General features: G+C 36.8%; 1 protein-coding gene across 1 annotated transcript in view; it reads right to left on the reverse strand.

Annotated features, from left to right (window-relative positions):
* Positions 1–22,645, reverse strand: part of LOC121368836 — a 105,933-nt gene that overhangs the window by 63,690 nt on the left and 19,598 nt on the right. Inside the window, exons 3-13 of the mRNA XM_041493582.1 lie at positions 16,040–16,141; positions 14,668–14,727; positions 13,285–13,417; positions 11,100–12,050; positions 9,834–9,918; positions 8,538–8,788; positions 7,326–7,739; positions 6,669–6,687; positions 5,463–5,735; positions 2,558–2,737; positions 1,497–1,567 (exon numbers count right to left, since the gene is read on the reverse strand). Of these exons, the coding sequence (XP_041349516.1) occupies positions 1,497–1,567; positions 2,558–2,737; positions 5,463–5,735; positions 6,669–6,687; positions 7,326–7,739; positions 8,538–8,788; positions 9,834–9,918; positions 11,100–12,050; positions 13,285–13,417; positions 14,668–14,727; positions 16,040–16,141 (2,539 nt within the window). The remainder of the gene's footprint in view (positions 1–1,496; positions 1,568–2,557; positions 2,738–5,462; positions 5,736–6,668; positions 6,688–7,325; positions 7,740–8,537; positions 8,789–9,833; positions 9,919–11,099; positions 12,051–13,284; positions 13,418–14,667; positions 14,728–16,039; positions 16,142–22,645) is intronic.

Genomic DNA, 22,645 nt, shown 5'->3' on the forward strand with positions numbered 1-22,645 from the left:
CCTATCTGTAGGATGGTGCATATAAATGTTCCCTTGCTACTAATGGGAAAATGTTGAGGGTTTTCTCTCTAATATTATATGTTCACATTACCAATTGTTTGACATCAAATAACCGATGATTAATAAATAAATGTGCTCTAGTGGTATCGTTAAACAAAACAAACTTTAACTTTTTATCTAGTTTGTTGTAGCTCAAAAGTAATGTGTAAAATAGTAAAATCAAAGTATGTTAAAAGTGATCTATCACTGTCGTACACGGAATGAAACGGTCGTCGTGCGCACACGGTGCAGTATAACAGATAATATAATAAATATATGTTTGTATACAATTTTAACATAATTTTAATATAAATATTCCATAAGTAAATAACATCTGTTTTTACAAGTTATTAAATATCGACTTTGAAATTTAAAATAACTGTTTTTATAAAGCAAAATTTCGAGTAATTGATATTACAAATTGCCATCAACTGAAACAAAAACAAATAAACATATTAAATTTTATTATCCTATATGATACTGAAAATTAATACACTGTATATATTATTATTTAAAAAATAATAGTGGTAAAAACACTTTATACTAAACCATGCATGTAATAAACAGTTTGTGAATGTTGCAGAAGTGTTAACATCAACTAAAGGGTGCGTGTGTCAAAATAACCAAGTGGTGATAAACTTCGAAAGGAAACTTGATTTGAGAAACAACAACAACAATAACAACAGCAAACAAAATGAACAAAAGGTGCTAAAAAACAACCACAAAACATAATTATGTTTTAAAATCTGTGCCATCAGTGTTTTTAGTTGTGAATATAAAACACTCTTTTATAACACGAGTACCCACCCGGTCTTTGTCAGTCTTTGAAAAGTTGACAAAAAAACATCTGCAAGCTTCATTCATAGACTGAACTCTTCATTTTCTTGGGGTTAAAGTGAATGATCACATCGCGTTCAATTAACCCTTTAAATGTCAGAACTAATAAGATAGAAATGACAGTGCGTCCTCGAGCCAATCAAACTGATGACATTAAGTGCTTAAACCAATCAGATTGATGATAGTGAGGACTTGAGCCAATGAAATTGGAATACGAAATTCGAAATATCGCGTGATCGGTAATCGGCGGTATCTGCATTTTATATCATACAACATAATATTTTTAAACATCCTATATGATACATTTTGAATTTTAATTATACATGACTTGAGTTGTTTCATTATTCATAACATATAATATAATATTATACCGTATATAAACCAGAAGTATGCTGCAGATTCAAATTGCTTGCTCATCTAGCTTGAATAGCGTAAATGTTTTACGTAATATGTGTGTTAATATATGTATAAGTTTTTGTTCCTCTTTTTATATTAAATGTAATCGGCATACAGCCGAAACATGAACACAAACTAACACATGATTGCGTATTACATATCTACAGCAGTAATGCTACAACTCTGACAAAATACATAAGTGTAAAATCTGTCCATAGCCATACCTTCATCACTTTCGTCATCAGCCTCGTTCCCATCTGTCTTGCCTTTCTTTTTTCCTTTCTTTCCAGACCAACTGAAATAAATATAAAGTATAACTGAACATTCGAAATCATACCTCTGTACATGCTAACATGTTCGTATAATGTTTGGTTCATAAGCAATATAATTGTATAACATTTGTATTTTTATAAAATAAAGACAGCATTATGGTCTGAAAAACCATTGGCAGATTCAATTAGGGGTCGGGTGAAGCTTCCCTTTGTTTCTTTCTTATTATCACAAATTTTATTAGATTTTATTCAATTATCTTGTCATCAATAAAATGCCATTTCGGAAACTCAAACAGACCCTTACACGAACAATTATAAGCAGGATAAATATTAAATTAGGTATTTTAGGTTGCCTTACACCAAATATATAAAATAAAGATACAAAACATTATTTAGAATACAACTGTTACGCAAAATACATTTCATGTTGAATCAAATAAGGCACCCCCCCCCCCCCCCCAAAAAAAAAAAAGTGTGGTTCTGGTTCTATGTGAAAATAAAGTAGGGTAGGTAGGTAGGCTTAACTTTAAAAGAAAATTTGTTTTAAAATATGTCAAACTGGTCTTGGCAAAGAGCACTAAAGTAACACTCAAACAAATGCTGCATACTCTCACGGTTTTAAATAGTAGGCAATGGCGTAAGTGGGGGGATGGGGGGGGGGGATGCCCCCAATCAAACTTTGTTTTTTTTAAATATTAGTTACATTTTTATAAAAGCATACATACATACATACATACATACATACATACATATATATATATACATATATATATATATATATATATATATATATATATATATATATATATATATATATATATATAAAATACACAGTGTGGGTTGGCCCCCCGATATGGGTTTGCCTCCCCCCAATATAAAATCCTGGCTACGCCAGTGTCAGTAGGTGGAAAACAGTTTAGGATCCGCGAAAACAATTAGTATCGCTCGAGTAACCGGAACCACAAGTATTTTGTATTTGGCCTAAGAGTAATAATTTTCAAAGTACAACTCACTCGTCCATGTTACTGAGTCCGCGTCCGTCCGTCTTGTCGACCTGATCGAGGAGTCCCCGGCGAGATCCCTTCTCGTACGACACCATGCTTTTAGGGATTCGCTTCCCAGTCTCATCGTACACCGAGGACTCGTCGCTCGCGTAACCCAGTTTACGGCGTTCTACCTTGTCGGCCTTCTTTCTGCAAGAGAAACACGGAACATGTATCATTGTATATAGTGGTCATCTCAGCTAAGCAGCCACCTTTCAAAGGAGGCTTTCTTCCTATTCACACACATCAACTGAAGTATCTATATATCTATCCATCTAACTGTGGTCATCTATCTATTCATACGTATATGTATCTATATGTTTATCTATCTATCTATCTATCTACCTATCTACACATACATCTATCTATCTATCTATCTATCTATCTATCTATCTATCTGTCTGTCTGTCTGTCTAGCTATCTATTTGTCTATTTACCGATGTCTATATATCTATTCATATGAATGTGTATGTGTGTATGCATTGATGTATGAATATCTATATATTGTATGTATGTCGAGGTTGACTATTACATACATAGATATTAACGCACTGGCGCAGGGGATAATTAAATCCTTTCTGGCCTCACAAATTGTCCCATGCCGTTGCTGGGATCGAACCTGTGGCACCGATTCGACCGCAAATTGCAAGACTAACCATGATACGCTCTGAGGTATCGAAGCTTCCATAAAAAGGAAGCTCTTTTAACTCAACCATATGCATGGGGCCTACAATCTACGCGGTCGATCCCGCTTACGTGCATGAAACAGTGGGCATACCTGGCACTGGCTAGTATGTATTGATGTATGAATATCTATATATTGTATGTATGTCGAGGTTGACTATTACATACATAGATATTAACGCACTGACGCAGAGGATAATTAAATCCTTTCTGTATGTATGTATGTATGTATGTATGTATGTATGTATGTATGCATACATGTATCTATCTATGTTAAAAATAAGAACTGCATTATTAAAATGTCAGCCTTAGGTCTGTATTACATAGGTAAAACAAGGAACTCTTTCTCACAACAATAACAGGTACCGAGGGAATAACCAGTTAATGTGATGTAAATCTGACATAAAACATTTTGACCCGTCCCCGCCCCCAACAACACCCCCAATGTTCCCCATCGACTAATCGTTTGATATTCAGGCTGCTATAAATGTTATGTAAACAAAACACCACAACAACCAAAAAACAAAACCTATTAAAAGAAAAGAAAAATGATGTTAACTTATCGATCTGTATAAAGAAATCTAACTTAACAAATCCGTTTACATAATGCACAGTCACGCTTCAAACATCAAAGCAATCCATAAACATTATTATTAAAGGCGCAATGCCAAAATTATATATATATATATATATATATATATATATATATATATGTAAGCACGTACAATATTTATGGTTTCTATTTTATTTCTTGTAAAGGCAAAATGTTAAAAAATATTTCTGATTGTCTTTTAATAGTTCTAAAGTCTCTCATAACTCCATAGGAGTGGATTGTGTACTTTTATTTCTGTATTATAGTATTGTTGTTGAACTATGTTTTTAATCTGTACACAAGTTGAGACGTAAATAAAAAATGTGTCTTACTGTCTGTACAATTCAAATACCCATTCTGTATACAGTTTGTATAACCCATTCTGTAAGTTATATTCATTACATTTCGTTTGAGTCATTCTATTTACATGCCTATAACATTATGTACACTGAAGCTGTCAGTATTAGTTTGAAATCACTGCTATTTGTAACGGTTTAATAAACAAACAACTGTTGTAATATTTATATCAACAAACGGGGTAAAACTCCTGGTCAATGAACCGAAAAGGGCTACGCACTTGGATATATAATACGCGGAATAGTATTACAACTCTTTACGTCATATGAATAAGGAATGGACCGTTTGTGTAAAGGAACTCTAGAATGCAATTAATCATCGATTATTGGGTGTCAATAGAAAACTGAGGCGCATACTAATATAATGTGTGCTTTTAAACGGCGATGAGAAATCGACAGAACACTAAACAAATTAGCGAATAGGTGTGGAATATTAAAGTTACAGTCCACATACTTTTACAATAATTCTATATTCAGTAGGGTTATCGTTTTGGTTTGGCCACCCGATATATCAAGGTGTATGATAAAACATGTATAGCGTAATTATAGAGTAATGATTGCAACCATGAAAACCTAATAATGCATTAAGAAAGATAGATTCCAAGCCAGACTACATGTATATATAAACTCATTATTTTATAGCCGTCATTAAATAGAACTAAATACAAAATATAAACAACTAACTAATGAGTTAGTAATTGCATGTACTTACAAAGACTTTTATTCAGAATACCAAACAATAATTATATTAAAAATGTTAGTTATTTTAGAGGTTAGACAAACAAAAGCAACTACAGATTTTTAACATATTAGTTTTGAAACCTTGTATAAAACACGGAACAGCAATTATGATATATATATATATATATCTGTGTGTGTGTATGTGTGTGTATGTGTGTGTGTGTGTGTGTGTGTGTGTGTGTGTGTGTGTGTGTGTGTGTGTGTTTACTAAAATATAACATGATTAATGAAAGTAACACAGAATAAGAAATATATATATATATATATATATATATATATATATATATATATATATATATATATATATATATATATATATATATGAACTGTTAAATATAAAATTGTCAAACAGGTGAGCAACAACGGAAAACAACCTATGTGTCAAAGTTATAAAACTGTAGCCACCACACAGGAAACAAAGACGTGTTAATTAACTCCAGGTTAAGTGAAGACCGCCACCAGTGAGAAATAAGTCAGTGAACTCTGTGCAACGAGTACAAACTTTTCGTGTTTTTTCAACATCTCCTCGTATTTGTCCCCGTATTTCTTCTTCCGTCTTTCCTCTCTTTCCAGCTTTCGTTTGGCCTTCGCTTCGAAATATTGCTTCTTTTCTTCCTCAGTCATGTTTTCCAAGTCCACGTCATCATCGGACGAACTCTCGTCACTAAACACCGGACCGCTGTCTTTCCTGCCCTTTTTACCCTTCTTGCCTTTTGGTTTGGCCTTCTTAACCAACATTTTGCCTCCTTTTCCATCCGACACTTCCGTATAGACGCTATAGATACCACACAAATACTTACAAGACACTGTGATGGTTGTATATTATACATTACATACAGTGTGTATTATTATTCGGAAACATAGATATATGTAAACGCATATCCATCCATCTTTCCATTCATCCATATAATCCATCTATCCATCAATCAATCCATCTATGTTAATCATTTCTATATTTGTTTGCATTTACACTTCATATGATACACACCTAGACATACACGAGCAAGCACATACACAGACACATACAGACACGTGTATACACTCAGCCATTCACATATTCATTCATTCATTCACTCACTCACTCACTCACTCACTCACTCACTCACTCACTCACTCACTCACTCACTCACCCATCCATCCATCCATCCATCCATTCATTCATTTACCGGCCTCGGTGGCATCGTGGCAGGCCATCGGTCTACAGGCTGGTAGGTACTGGGTTCGGATCCCAGTCGAGGCATGGGATTTTTAATCCAGATACCGACTCCAAACCCTGAGTGAGTGCTCCGCAAGGCTCAGCGGGTAGGTGTAAACCACTTGCACCGACCAGTGATCCATAACTGGTTCAACAAAGGCCATGGTTTGTGCTATCCTGCCTGTGGGAAGCACAAATAAAAGATCCCTTGCTGCCTGTCGTAAAAGAGTAGCCTATGTGACGACAGCGGGTTTCCTCTAAAAAAATCTGTGTGGTCCTTAACCATATGTCTGACGCCATATAACCGTAAATAAAATGTGTTCAGTGCGTCGTTAAATAAAACACTTCTTTCTTTCTTTCATCCATCCATCCATCCATCCATCCATCCATCCATTCATTCATTCATTCATGCATAGGTATGCATTCAGACGAAGAAACAAACACACAACCATAGACGCGTACGAAGACACAGCCACACATACACATAGACATAACGTACAATATTTAACCTACCTTTCATCGTCTGAAATATCTGCAAAAAGAAATTATCATTATTAAGAAACCTTTTCAAATCATAATTATAATGTATTGAGGTATTACTATAATTTATTTAAAAAGAGATTTCGTTCAAGAAATAGAGTTATAATGTATAAAATATTCTCGTTATTGAGCTAGTCTCTGGAACTATTCCATAGTCTCTGTTTTTACATATAGTTACCTCGTCTTTAGCACTATCCCATATTCTCAGTTAGTCCATTTACACCTAGCTTACAGCATTAATAATATGCAAATACGGCTAAAGGTTTAGATAGGCCATCGTCTACATGCCTACATGTACAACTGAATGGAACGCTTTGCAGAGAGTGCTTCCAGTTCCCAAACACCTTTTATTTGATGTTCATGTAGCGAAGTGGAAAAAGATGAAGGAAAATTAAAAAAAGTACGAAGGAGAAAAGTAAGAAAAATAAATGAAATAAGACGAAGTAAAAACAAAAATAAAATAAAGGGGAAATGAAGAAATAAAGAAGAAAAATCAGAAGCAGAAGAAGAAAAGTAAAATAAAAAAGAAGAAAAGGAACAAGACGAAAAGGAACATGAAGAAGACGTAGTAGTAGTAGTGACAGTCGTAATCGTAGTCGTAGTGGTAGTCGTAGTAGTAAACAGACTTGCCTGGACTGGAGTACTTTTCAGAGGCTGCATAACCAATCACATTGCCATGCTCATCGCGGATCCGTTTCTTTCGCTTCCTGGTGCGCGTTCCGCCCTCGCTCACCTCGCTGTAGTAGCTGTGTTCGCTCCCGCTGCCGTGCTCCCGCTCTTTCAGCTTCTTCCGTGCCGCTTTTTCCTTCTTTTTCTTCGTGGCACGTCGCCCGCCGGGTAGGTCGCTGTCCGAGCTGTGATAGGACTCGCTGGCACTGTACGTCCCGTCCGCTCGCTTCTTCTTTCTCTTTACGTGGCGGGTGCCGCCCTCGCTCACGTAGCTGTGGTAACTGTGGGCGCTGTCTGGTCCGTGCTTACGTTCCCGACGACGTCGCCGTCGTCTGGCTGCACCGTCTTCGTCTTGCGAGCTGTGGTACGATTCGCCTGGGTTTAAGAAGTAAAGAGTATAATAGATACCAATAAATTTGTAATTTTAACACTGTAACAGTACTTCATTAATGCTAGACCCAGTTAGAGAAATATATATTGCACAGAGCCACTGGAATGGAACGAAAATAGGACAGAATTTACAATTTTTGTTTCCTACGTGCAACTATATTATACTGAGAGAATGAATAATGGCAGTGGCGGCTCCAGAAAATCCATTTAGAGGGGTGCCCCCAGTGACATGAGAGGGAATGCCAAGGGAATTTTGGGGGAGGTTTGGATGGGGATCGTAAATTTAAATATTTTGTTTAATATATAATAAAATTATAACTACCGCAAAATTTAGGGGGGACGGGCCCTTGTCCACCCCCCCCCCCCCACACCCCCAGATCCGCCTCTGAATGGGACACGTGGTATAATTGTTAACGTCATAATGTCTGTATAACGTTCAAATATCTAATATGGGATTCAATGTCAGTAACGTGAGATTGTACGTCAGTAACACGGTTAACGTCCTGACACCGTGGATGAGAATTTGGTTGCAGCCTTATTTTTTCAATCAGTATATAGTTAGTATAACGCTTAAACACATGCGTTTAAGAAAACATACTTTGAAAATTCACCCCCGTATGTCTTAACGTACATGCGTGAGGATGGTGGGGTGTGGTGGTGACGGTGGATCATTATCATCACCACCACCACCACCACCACCACCATCATTATTATCATCATCATCATCATCATCATCATCATCAGTGTCATCATCAACAATAAATACCCAGAAACTGCACTCACTGGCGCTGTACGTTCCATCCGCCCTCTTCTTTCGTCTCTTGACGTGGCGGGTGCCGCCGTCGCTGGTGAAGCTCTTGTAGCTGTAGTCGCTATCGCTGGCCTCGTCCCTCTTCCCTATCTTCCTCCTCAGTCTCTCTTTCGCCGACTCCTCTTCCGCGATCCCCGCCTCCCCTCTCCCTCCCTTCCCCTTCTTGCCTCGGTGCATTGAAGCGATTCCACTGTCGACGTCAGAGTCGGGGTGAAGAACTCGTCTGAAAATGAAGGCATGAATCTATAATAAATTGGAGGCGGGACGTAGCCCAGTGGTAAAGCGTCTGCTCGATGCGCGGTCAGTCTGGGATCGATCCCCGTCAGTGGGCCCATTGGGCTATTTCTCGTTCCAACCAGTGCACCACGAACGGTATATCAAAGAGCGTGGTATGTACTACCTTCCTGTGGGATGGTGTATATAAAATATCCCTTGCTGCTAATCGAAAAGAGTAGCCCATGAAGTGTGGTCCTTAGCCATATGTCTGACGCCATATAACCGGAAATAAAATGTGTTGAATGCGTCATTAAATAAAAGATTTCCTATAATAAATTGCGGCGTATCTAATGGGAGTGCATGGTGGTGTAAGGGATTGGCAAGGGTTTTTTTATGCATCCGTTTTCCATTTTCATTGATCGCGCCACGCCAAAAAATTGTGAACATTGAAAGCAACCCATATTCGTTTTAATGCAAAACTACTCGTGCCGCCAGTAAAACATACTGCAAACTATAAACCTGGTACCTAATTCACTAAACTCTCGCAACTTTGCGATATCGCAGTGCAATGCTAAAAGACTTGCAAAGAGGATGCTTTGTTGTCTAACAGAGTCTAAGAGACCTTTGTGAATTAGGCTCCATACTCGTAACTGTATATATTATCTAGTTGTTAAAATCATTATTAGTGATTTGAGGAAACAATTAAAGGGAAAATGTATTGTTGTTAAGCCGACAACACAGATACCAGTGAATCATTACTAAGAGAAATACCAAATGTATAGCAATTAATCGTAATGTTGTCTTGTAATAAATACTATTCTTGTAAAAGGCACATATTGTGCGGCGTCGTCTTTAGATCTCAAATACACATAGAGATATCACAGAACATGCTGTTTTTGTTAACCGAGACAACATGGCGCCCGTATCGAGTTATAAACCGTGAATGTAACAAGGAAAACGGGCATAATGGACTGAAAGTTGCATAATTTCTTTATAAGGAACATACGTCTTTCAACATGGTATAACTGTAGCTGATATCCTGTTATACTTACTTTTTATATTTCTTGCCCGTGATTGGATCAACCACAATTTCGTAAACCACACCATCTTTCCCAACCACTCGTTCTCCGGGTTTCGCTGGATAATAATAATAATAATAATAATAATAATTAGAAATATTATTTGAGGAAACATGGAATACGTTCCTTACTACTTATGCAAGCGAATGAATGGTTGAATATTTAAAGACACTCCAGCACGAAAAATACATCGACTTTTGGGTGACAGACTAAGGTAAATGTGAAAATAAAGCGATGATCAATATAAAAATTCAACATGCAATAGTTCAGTTGAACATCTGAAATATATTTCTGCCATACATCCAGTCCTCACCGTTGGGTGTTTCCTTGACATACGTTCCCCAAAATTATATATATCTGTACCCTACTGTCCTACCATACAATAAAGTTTTTTTTATAAAAAGCCCACAGTTTATGAATAAATCATAGTAGAAACAAATACCAGACATTTTGACATTGTTCAAATTGAATTAACAGTAGAAGAACGTTATTTATTGGAAAAAATGTTTACACTAAGAACGATTACGCACAGTACTGTTTAGTGAATATAAAGATTGGTGTTTCCATTGAAAACAATTTGCCAGCAATTGCGATATAATACATATTTAATCTGGACAGTTTAAATTACCAAGGAGAGAACAAATGAATCAACGAATTAACGAAAAAAATAAAGCCGATAACAGATCATCTGAACATATTACAGAATGATAAATAACTAAATAAATATATTGTACAAATAAAAAGAAAACCTATACATATCGAGTAAATAAACACACACACACACACATGCACTTACACACACATACACGCACACACACACACATATACATACACACATACTTACACACACACATACACACACACACACACACATATACACACACACACACCCATCCACCATACACACACACTTATTACATAAGACAGAGACACACACACTCACACAGATATACATACACACACATGCGCGCACATACACACACATACACGCACCACACACGCGCGCACAACACACACACACACACAATACATACAAACACAAATACAATCGCGCGTGGACACGTACACATAAACATACATACATACATTCATACATACATACATACAAACATACATACATACATACATACAGAAATACATACAGAAATACATACAGAAATGCATTAAAATTAATATAAATACATATAAGTATAATATGACCTTTTTGCACTTAATAACTATTTCAACTGAACTGCCCACCGTTTTTAACTTCCTCGTCATCGGATCCCAAGGAATACACCGTAGACGCTTTCTCCCAGTCCTCAATCGTTTCACCTTGAGCGAGGTCCATGAACTTCCTCAGCAGATCCGGATCCCCGCCAGAGTCTACGAATTGCCTGTACTCATCCTCGGTGAGTAGCACAGTCTTCTCTATCAACCTGCCACTCTTTGTCCTAACGAAGGTTTTCACCACTTTCATCGGCTTCTCGTCGGACGCCTTGTGCCAAGACTCAATCTCGCCAGCGTCATCGCCCATGTATTTTTTCAGAATATCTTTGGGGTCCCCACCGCCCTTAATCATTCGTTCGTAATCGTCAGCACTAACGTAAATGGTTTTCTCGACCAGCCTGCCACTCTTTGTTCTCACCATCGTCTTGATGGCTTTCATGGGCTCCGCGCTCTGCCAGGAGTCCAGAGTCTGACCTTCCTCCAGGGAAATGTACTTCGCCAAGATCTCAGCGGGATCCTTCCCGTCTCTGACCATCGCGTTGTAGTCCTCCTCGGAGATCATGATCACCTTCTCTATGAGTCTGCCGCTCTTGGTCCTCACGTGGGTCTTTATCGTTCTCATCTTCGCCTCCCCCCATCCCTCGATCACCTCCCCATCCTCCGTTTTCACGTACTTCTGTAGTATGTCCTTGGCGTCCACTTTCCCGGATTTGATATCGTCGTATTCCTCTTTCGAGACATAGACCAGCTTCTCGATGAGTCGTCCGCTCTTCGTCCTGACGAACGTCGTGATAGCCTTCACCTCGTCTTTGTCCCATGATTCCAAGCCCTCGGCCTCTTCTTTTGTCAGGTACTTCTTGAGGATGTCCTGAATGCCCTTGCCCTCCTTGAAGGCTTCATAGTCCTCCTCCGATAGAAAGATGATCTTCTCAATGAGTCGACCGCTTTTCGTCCGCACGTAGGTTTTGATAGCTTTCACTGCTGTGTGAAAAAAAGAAAAGAACGAACAATAATTTTGATTTCAGTTTGGCGCTTAGGTTAATATCAACATGTTTCTTCTCTGTTATAGTTGTAGCTAATTATTCATATTGTATGCTTGGTTTACGGGGAACATTTTTCAATGATCAATATATCCATATAAAAGTTGCAATTAAATTTGTGTTATATTGTATTGTGTTGCGATGTGTTATGTTGCGATGTGTTGTGTTATGTTGTGCTGTATCGTATCGTAGTTATTCTATTTTGTTACAAAAAGCTAATTAATATTGTTAGAAGGTATAGAGTAGAATAAGCTAAATAGTCGTTGTTCCATAAATATATTTCTAGTGCCTCGTCTATAGGGGGACATCCATACCCGATGAGATACTTTACTGGGCAATACTTGTACATCCTCTCGACCGCCACAAAGAGGACTGCCACTACCAGACTAGTGTACTGAATCAAAACAAGCAGAAACTCATGCACTCATGAATTACTATCAAAACAGTCCTGATATCAGGTATTCGCGAAGGATGAGCATATCCTACCCCACCGGTGGCATCCGTCATTGAGTATTGTCACCATAGCTGTAAAGTCCGTCCTTTCATTTAAAAATGACCTATCTATAATGGACACGCCTTCTGCATATAACTGAATATATTTTAGCCTATATACATTGACCACCTTTTTTTAATTTATCTTGTTTAGCTGTGACTATTGTTGGTTTTGACAGACTACTTTTATTAATGGCTTTTTTTAAATGGCCGAAAAACATTTTGTATCTTGTGATTAATTTCCATTGACACTTTAATTTATTTTAGTAAACAAGCAAATGGTATTGATGAACTGTTTATTTCAACATGTCCACGGTCATTCCTGTCATATTATATGAAGTTAAATGCAAAGTATAATTTTATTATATTAAAGAAAACGGTTTTAATGCTGAAATAAATTATTATTTTCGTTAACTACAACTCTGTGTAATTACATATTACATATTTGTGTGTGTCACTGTGTATCTTCCCCACCCTCCCCATTTCCAAAAAAACCCATACAAATTTTTAAAAACTAACATTTAAACAACAAACAATAAAAAACCCTCATTGTTTCAGAAATGAAATACGGCTTTGTGTGTGGACAGGGCAATTATTTCCAGAACCCACCACCCACATAATAAAATTAATCCACTCTTTCCACCCTTCCCCTTTATAATGACCTCTGGAAAACCTCTACTAACTTTTCTCCTTGATGACGTCCAGTCGCTGCAGTCTGAGCGCCTCCTTCCGTCTCTGTAACTCCAGTTCCTCCAACAGACACTTGACGTACCAGTAACCATGGCGATAACCACCGCCCACCCGGATATACTTGTGCTGAAATCAAACGGCATACAAATATACAAATAAATGTAGGAGAAATATGTTTTAGAAAAAATCGCATTTTTCATGTTCGGGATGTACATAACGAAATCACGAACATCGCCCGAAGACAAAATCAGATAGGCCTACCGAATGTTAATGCGATTTTTTTCAAAAAATATTTTTTCTACATTTTTGTTTGTTTAACATATATCAATACATAATGCTGAGATGTATCTTTGATCCAAATATGAACAATGTACACCTCGGCAGCCACAGTCGAGCTTTGTTTTTGTCTGCGGGCGACATTCGGGCTCCGGGCTGCAAATAGGCTGACCGCATTTGGCTCGCCGGATCATCGTCGGTGAACTCTGGTTCAAACTATTAGGGAAGTACCCCGAACGGATTTTTTCCTTCTCCATTTCTTCATCACCAATCGAGCATTAGAATAAATAGACAAATGGGACAAGTCCGAAATGTCCAAACTAACATCCGATAAGAATGAGCTATTTTCCGAAGAATTATTACATGCTGTCACCATGCTAACCTACTAATTGAATGAGTGAAATTCACCCGATGCAACGTCACAAGTCAGATGCGGGTCAAATCCACTGGATCAGTTTTTTCCCCCACATGTTTTACAAAAAGTCGCTTTATTACTAATTGGGGTTGTATTTTTTTTTTTATGTTTAATCATGTAATCTTTATGTATTTTTTTTTATATATACTGTGTATTAATAATGTGAACCTTTAACGAGCAATGTTTGCGTTTATCTCCATTTTAACGACTTTTGCGTTTCTCGGAAATTATCTTTTAATAACAGAAACAAACTTGCGCGATATGTAGAATCACAAGTATCATTATAATGTAACTTGAGATATTCTCGACTGATTTAAATAAAACTATAAACTTGTGTTACAAATCTGAACCACAAAATCATAATACATGGTCGGGGCCGTATTTTTGCACAACGCGGAGTCGAATGAGCATTTGTCAAAATAGTGATTGGGCGATTACTTGACAAAAGTAATTGATTACGATTACGATTACTTTAGAATGTCACGATATATATATATATATATATATATGTAACCGCTCAACTGTAACAGTATAGAGCACTCTAGTGGCACATCGATAACAAGCTTCATTTGAATTTATATATATATATATATATATATATATATATATATATATATATATATAGTGACATTCTAATATATATATTGACTAATAAAAAATAAAAATAAACGGCGCTAATACTTACCGATTCACATTTTCTGTGTGGAACTCGAAGAAGACATTTCAGACAATCAGCGGTAGACGACTAAAATAAATATGAATAAAAGGAATTTTAGACATGTTTTATTATACGTGTATGATATTTTTGATAAAAGTTTGCATGGTAATAATCAAATGTTTCTTTACGAAACAAGTGAGAAACCATAAGCGCCATAATGCACAAAAATCAATGGCAATGAATGCATGTTTAACAAATACTTCAACTTTAAACAATGTCTGTACGATTTTTATACATAATATAAAACAGAGCAATTTATGATCTTGTGAATAAAAACAAAAACATACCTTTTTTTTACACAGAACATCATGTATGACGGAGTATGATATAACGATTGAAACAGAAAGAATTGACCTTGCGTCCTTTCACAAAAGATACAAATGTACATTGTATTTATAGTTGAATTGATAGTCTACTGCTTAGAATATGCATTTCTGTACACCCAGTGTGCAATGCTAATATAATAGAAGATGAATGCCACTTTATAATCGAGTGTCCATGATGCAAATATATGCGTAATATAAGTATATAAAAATCTATTATTATAAGCGACCAAGTGTTTATCGTTTTATAATGAGTTATTGACCACCGCTAACAACAAGGACCTATTAAATAGCCAGAGGAGTATTTAGTGTAGGCGAAATCAGATACTGCAAGGACAGACAGATATCTTTATTTACGTCTCACCTCATGTACAACATAATTACATTTAAAATAAACATATAAAAGTACATAAGCCATTCCATAGGGAATTATGAGATACGATATATACAATAAACAAATATTCACATTATACTAAATTTACAAACCAAAGATATTAATACTAATACATGTACATACATGTATGGGTACGTCATCGTAATACTAAAAAAGCTTTTGACAATAAACGAAACATACAAATTAATCAAAAATATAAAAAAGTATCTACGTCTCCGTAGAGTTAAAAAGCAGGACGTAGTTATTGTTGGAGATTTTAGCTTTTAAATGATGTTGAGTTTTAGTAAGTACCTTTTTACAAATACGTCTAAGTAAATAGTCAGGGTGTCTGACAAACCACAATACCACAAATGATCACGAACACAAACATTTACTAATCTTCAGATAAGATTTGAACATTTTAGATTGTAGACTACAGGATGATTATGCAGAAGAATTAACACTCCGAAATAAATTTCAAAAGTTTAGATATTAACAATTACTATTTCAAGCATAAGATTAAGATGGAAATATCACACAATGTTGCAATGAGGTCATGTACCTTTAAGAACAATCAAATGTTCTATGTGTATTATGTATTTATAATTTGTATTTAGGATTGAATGAGGTAAAGATTAGCTACCCGTGGTAGAAATGGTGAGTTGGCACTCAGTCGACATGCTATTCCGGGTGTGCGTCTATATTTGGCCGAGTATCTTGCGCTCACGCTTTCCAACTGGCTGGACTGAAATATAGAGCATAAACCCATGATATCATTAATTTTACTACCTGGCTGAAACAACATAAGAACCACAAATATTAATTACTTTTCTTTAATTTATTTTCAATTTATAAGTTTGAATCCCGTTAGTTTGTGTATCATTAAATTTATCAATAACTTGTGAACATTTAAGCCCATTTGACAGTCTGTTGACAGAATTAATTGCAACTGTGCACAATGCAAGTGGTCACTGTGTTAACAAGACGACGCCGATATCGCTTTAAGTTTAAGTTTAATGTTAGGGCGAAGTCAAGTTGATCAAGGCGATATTCGGCTCACTTCGCCCGCTGGTATATAACACACCCACACCCACACACCCCCCACACTCACCCCCCCCCACACACACACTCTCTCTCACATACACACACACTCACAACCACACAACCACACAACCACAACCACACACACACACACACACACACACATATATATTAATGCACTGGCGCAGGGATATTTAAATCCTTTCTGGCCTCACAAATTGTCCCATGCCGTGGCTGGGACTCGAACCTATGGCACGTATGGCAAATTGCTGACTGACCACAATGCGTTCTGAGCTATCCAGACATCCATGTATGTATGTATGTATGTATGTGTGTGTGTGTGTGTGTGTGTGTGTGTGTGTGTGTGTGTATGTCTGTATATATGTGTGTGTGTGTGTATGTCTGTGTGTGTGTGTGTGTGTGTGTATGTATGTATGAATGTCTGTATGTATATGTGTGTGTATTTATGTATGTCTGTGTGTATATATATATATATATGTGTGTGTGTGTGTGTGTGTGTGTGTGTGTGTATCTGTGTGTGTGTGTGTGTGTATGTGTGTGTATGTGTGTCTGTGTGTGTGTATGTGTGTGTTTGTGTGTGTGTGTGTGTCTCTCTGTGTGCGTGTGTGTGTATGTATGTGTGTGTGTGTGTATGTGTGTGTGTATGTGTATGTGTGTGTGTATGTGTGTGTGTGTATGTGTGTGTGTGTATATAAATAAATATCTGTGTGTAAGCGTTTCTTTTGTTGTTTAGTATATAACGCATAAACCTGTAATAGCATTAACGTTGCTAACACAAAGGGCTCGAGGGAGCAATCTAATACAATACGATACATTTATCGTGTTCAGAAATATATACATGTATATACCTTTAGTGTTTTTTTTTTTTTGTTTTTTTTTTTTTGTTTTTGTGGGGTTTTAATTTCTGTGTGGGAGTTTGGCTGTGTTTTTTTAATGTCCCCTTTGTTTAGCTAAAGATTTTTTATTTCATTTCAATTTATTTTCATGCTTATATCCAATTAAGGTTCAAGTACGCTGTTCTGTGCAGACACCTCAGCTATCTGAGCTGTCTTTCCAGGACAGTGGGTTAGTTGTTAATTGTTAGTGGTTAGTGAGAGAGAAGAGGGTGTAGTGGTTTTACACCTATGCACTGAATCATTAAAACTCGCTTTGGGTGGGAACCAGTATCGGGATGCGAGCCCAGTATCTACCAGCTTTATGTCCGACGGCTTAACCACGACACCACCGAGGCCGGAGAATATTATGTATAATATTGTACCCTGATTCTTTCTTTACTGCCCTATCCACACGTCACGTTGGTCAAGTACGACACGGGGATATCGATTAAGATTATTTAATATAATTAAACAATATATGAAATTTAATGGCGTCTGAATTTGTTTTCACGCGTACATAAAGAAATATTTTAAATGTGTATTGATCAACGGAAAACTGGTGAAATGCGTTGGGTCTATCTCTGTGTACACGACAACAGTATGCAGGTTTTTTAGAAGTACAATGGTCCCAAATAATCCCCTTTTCCAGGTCATTAGGTTTTTGTGACTGTGTTGGATTTCTTGATTAATATCTATTGATATTTAAATGTGACAGTAAATTGTCTGTGAACTACATGGTGCGCCTGTCAATATAATATTTAACACGGCTCACAGATACGTATTCAGTCATTTGTGACTATTTGTCTGACTTTATGATTTTTAAAGAGGCTGTTTCTGAAATCGTAATCCATCGTTTCTTTTCAAAAGTCAGGGGGTCGAACTTACAAAGCATGTTTATAACTTAAATGCGTTTATAACTATATATTATGTACAATGCTTAATCAACTGCGTTTAGCAAAAAACAAACTTCATAAATTCGACCAAGTTGTTAAACAAACATATTATTACGTCAGCTACATAATAACGGTTTAATATTTGCCTTAACACACAAAATTGACGAATATACGATCAAATATTTACAATATATATTCAAAACACTCCTAGTTATACAATATGATTGATTATTATTATCTCATGATGAATCATCGAGGGAATATAACGTTTGATATCGTTAACGAATTTACGTTTCGCCTCTGTGCGTCGAATGTCAAGGTCACTGTTACTAAAAATACAAATACGATGTCACCACTTTAACAAGATAATTTTTATCCGATTTTCATGAAACTACTTCACATTTAGGAATAGGATCGTTATATTGAACGAGTTTGCATTTCGCCTCTGCATCGAAGGACAAGGTCATTGTTACTAATATATATATATTACGACGTCACCGCTGTAGCAACTATCAACCGGTCATTCCCTTTTAAGGGCAGAACCGGAAACACGATCACCCAATCGATCCAGCCCACCGAAGGGCTACATCAGGGGGCAACCAGGGATGACTAATCACGACATCCCCTAATAGGCAAGGTTCCAGAAAGCGTTACTAGTATATATAATTCGGCAAACTAAGTCAAAATTACTCAAATAGCTCCTTAAGTTTACTTTAACTGAACCGTTTCAAATTATACACTAAATTACCTCATAAAAATCGCGCAAAAATTAAAAACTTTGGACCTAATCTTACGGGACAATAGGCACTACAAATGTCCCTGCCCGCTACCGACCCTGCTGGTCGGGCTGCTGTTGCACTAGCCGGCGCGGGTGGTTCCTTTTCCCACCCACACCAATTCCTTTCCTGTCCTGGACGAAGGATCCGGCTTAAGTCGACACCTGCGCCCATGACAGACATACGCTAAAACAGACTGCTCTGAATGTGCACGTTAAGCCCTATGACCTGACTTGACCTGACCTGACCTGACCTCTGGCAACTTCAGTTCTCTTCCGATTTACAGAAATAGGATCATGCATCTAATTCGATTCACATGGAACTTCACACATAGGATTAGGATCAGGACTTGTTGAACGAGTTCACGTTTCTCCTCTTTGCGTCAAAGGTCAAGGTCATTGTTACTAAAACTATACATTACAACATTGAAACGTGAAACTTGACATACAGGAACAGGATTATGCAATCGTGATGGGATCTGCAGCGTTTTCGATGCCTTGTTTTAACATGCACGTGTTTTAATAGTAATAAGCATACACACAGTACCGATACCTACGTATTACAGTTACAAGCTTAATTAACCATACTGTAACGTCAGTTACTAAAGCAAAATACGACAAACAATAACACTTTTAATGAATGCATGTGTGATCGCTGTCAACTGTTACTGTCAGAGGTGTTCATTTAGCATATACGTTTTTTATTTGTTTATTTGTTTATTTGTTTGTTATTTTATTTATTTATTTATTTATTTTGTTTTGTTTTGTTTTGTTTTAAATACTTTGTAACACTTTGAAACAATAGTCGAAGTCTCCATTTTGGAAAGGTAATTGTTACATAAAGTGATCCTTGTGGAATGAATACCAAATGTTTTGTTTTTGATTTGTTTTTTAATAAAACATTACGAGGTGGCATTTGACAGCTCTTGTAGGCTACAAATAACTTTCAACCAATAAACATTGTATCTTGCCTTCGTTTTTACCCATCCTTAAACCGGAAAAAAAGCATTATGTACAGCTAAATATTATAATCAACAAAGCTAACGCCAATACTTTTCTTATCGCCGTTATTACCCCACCGGCTTCTGTTATAAACCTTACTTACAGTAATACTAAAATTGCACTTAACTGCTTGCATTATGGCCATAAAGTGCTGTTATCAGATACTTAAAAACACTGTATCTATATATATCAGCAAGTGTATGACAGATATAACTTTCAAATAACGACATACAAAAATCTTTACACTTCAATTTCTCCACAAACAAACCTCCCACAAAAAATCCGAATCTCCGGACAGGATTTCTTCAGCGGTTTTCAAGAGGTAACCATGGTTAACACCACGTAGCGGTGGTTCAGACGAAACTCTTCTCAGTGGCTTAATTTTCTTCTTTCTCAAGATCAGCTGGTCATATTCCATACTTAATCTGATTTACAACAGCACTAGATCCTTAACAGTGTCTTACGGCGAGAAGAACCACACAACTCTGGATTTCTAACGTCGGCCATGTTGGTTCGTGCTGGGCATGGTTACAATCTAATTGGGAGTATTCATGTCTATAAAACCGGACTAGAAGAGGGTCTCCAATAAGTAATAAAATATTAGTGTGTGTTTGTGTGTATGTGTGTATGTATAAAAAATACAGGTATGACAACAGGACCGAGTCCATGTTCTGACTGAATAAACCTTTTGAGAGAAGCATTAAAATTCTAATGCGACCCGCTTGTGGAAACAAAAACCATACTATAGGTGTATACAGAACACAGTGTGGAACAATATAGGCCCTACACACAGAATAAATCTCTGTAATTATTAGTCTCACAATAGCGGCTGAACTAACGTTCCGCGTTATCCGTAACAATAGTGTACCTCGATATGCATACCAGTTTTAGGGTCGGGTCCAAAATTAATGTATTAAATGGCGGGGGTGGCAATTCTTTCTACTCTTTCTTGAGAGATGAGTTAACAAATTATAAGATGGCGGGACGTAGCCCAGTAGTAAAGCGTTCGCTTGATGCGCTGTCGGTCTGGGATCGATCCCTGTCAGTCTGCCCATTAGGCTATTTCTCGTTCCGACCAGTACAGTGCTATCTGTCTGTGGGATGGTGCATATAAAATACCCCCCCCCCCACCCACCCCCCGCTACTAATGGAAAAATGTAGCGGGTTTCCTCTCTAAGACTATATGTCAAAATTACCGAATGTTTGACATCCAGTAGCCGAGAAAAGATATATTTGGACAACGAAATGTGGTGTTTTATTACAATTTTCACGTGATACTGACTTTTATTCTAAATTTTAATATTACCTACATGTATCTGTGATATTTGTATTTTTCGCTCAGTTCTTTACACTGTGTTTTCATTTAACTGTTGCAGTTTTATACTGATGTTCATCATCACTTTATTTGTTTGCATTTACCATAGTTTAACACCCAATAGCCGATGTATTTTTCGTGCTGGGGTGTCGTTAAACATTCATTCATATTATTCTGTTCCAATAGCCGATGATTAATAAAATCAATGTGCTTTAGTGGTGTCGTTGAACAAAACAAAATATAAGTAATTATATTTATAATAATAGTATCCGACAACCCATCTGTTTTCGTTCTTGCGTTTAGGGTAATAAAATCAGTTTTTATGAAACTGTCCAGGGAATTTGGATGGTGAAATAAAGAAGGATCAAGGTACATGTAATATACATTTACATGCAAGGTGATTAAAGAATACGTGTATTTGCATGTGTGCGTGCTTGATCATCACCCTACAGAAATGTTAAAGTTAATTCTGTTTTCAACAATGACACCACTAGAGCACATTGATTAATTAATCAACAGCGTTCGTTCAACGCTTTTTAATTTACCTAATAAAGGATAATACATTCTACGGCCTTTGCTATATCAATCGTGGTGCAATGGCTGGAACGAGAAATAGCCCAATGGGTCACCGACGGGGATCGATCCTAGACCGACTGCACACCAGGCAAGCAGTTTACCACTAAATGGGCTACGTCTCGCCCCAGAGGAGAAATGTGTTCAATCTTTAAATTATAACTGCTAAGATGTACAATATATAAGCACGTACTAATGTGTAAGTGTGTGTTTGTGTGTATGTGTAGTTAGTCCTAGACAACTCTTGATATGACTAACACTTTAACTCTGTCACCTCTCTGATTCTAAATACATATTTTTATTACTATGCATTATGATAAGTCGTGTTTACCCTGGACAGGAGTTAATATGCAGTAACATGGTCTCTGTGAAATAACATTTTAAAAAATTGCGTGCTCTAGGTGATTAAAGAATGCTTGAGGGACAAAATATGTTTCCTGTTGAAGTAATCACCCCCCATACCGATTGCATTTAACTGCATGTGTATGTGCGTGCTTGTTTGTAATATTTATTACTTGTATTAAGGTCAATTCATACTTTGATTGGCGACCTCATGCGAAATTGAAATTTTTTTAAATTATGTAAACTAAAAAGCGTTGAACGAATGTGCACTCAAATTTAATATGAACTGCGTTAAAATCGTACTGAATTGACTAAACAATAACGATTAGGTTTGAACAGAAGCAGAACTGGGCGAGTCAACAACTCGCCGACAAGAGTCGGCGATGAAGTATGAATCTAGCTTTAGGCATCA

The sequence above is a fragment of the Gigantopelta aegis genome, chromosome 3 (assembly GCF_016097555.1).
Source record: "Gigantopelta aegis isolate Gae_Host chromosome 3, Gae_host_genome, whole genome shotgun sequence".
Taxonomy (NCBI): Eukaryota; Metazoa; Mollusca; class Gastropoda; order Neomphalida; family Peltospiridae; genus Gigantopelta; species Gigantopelta aegis.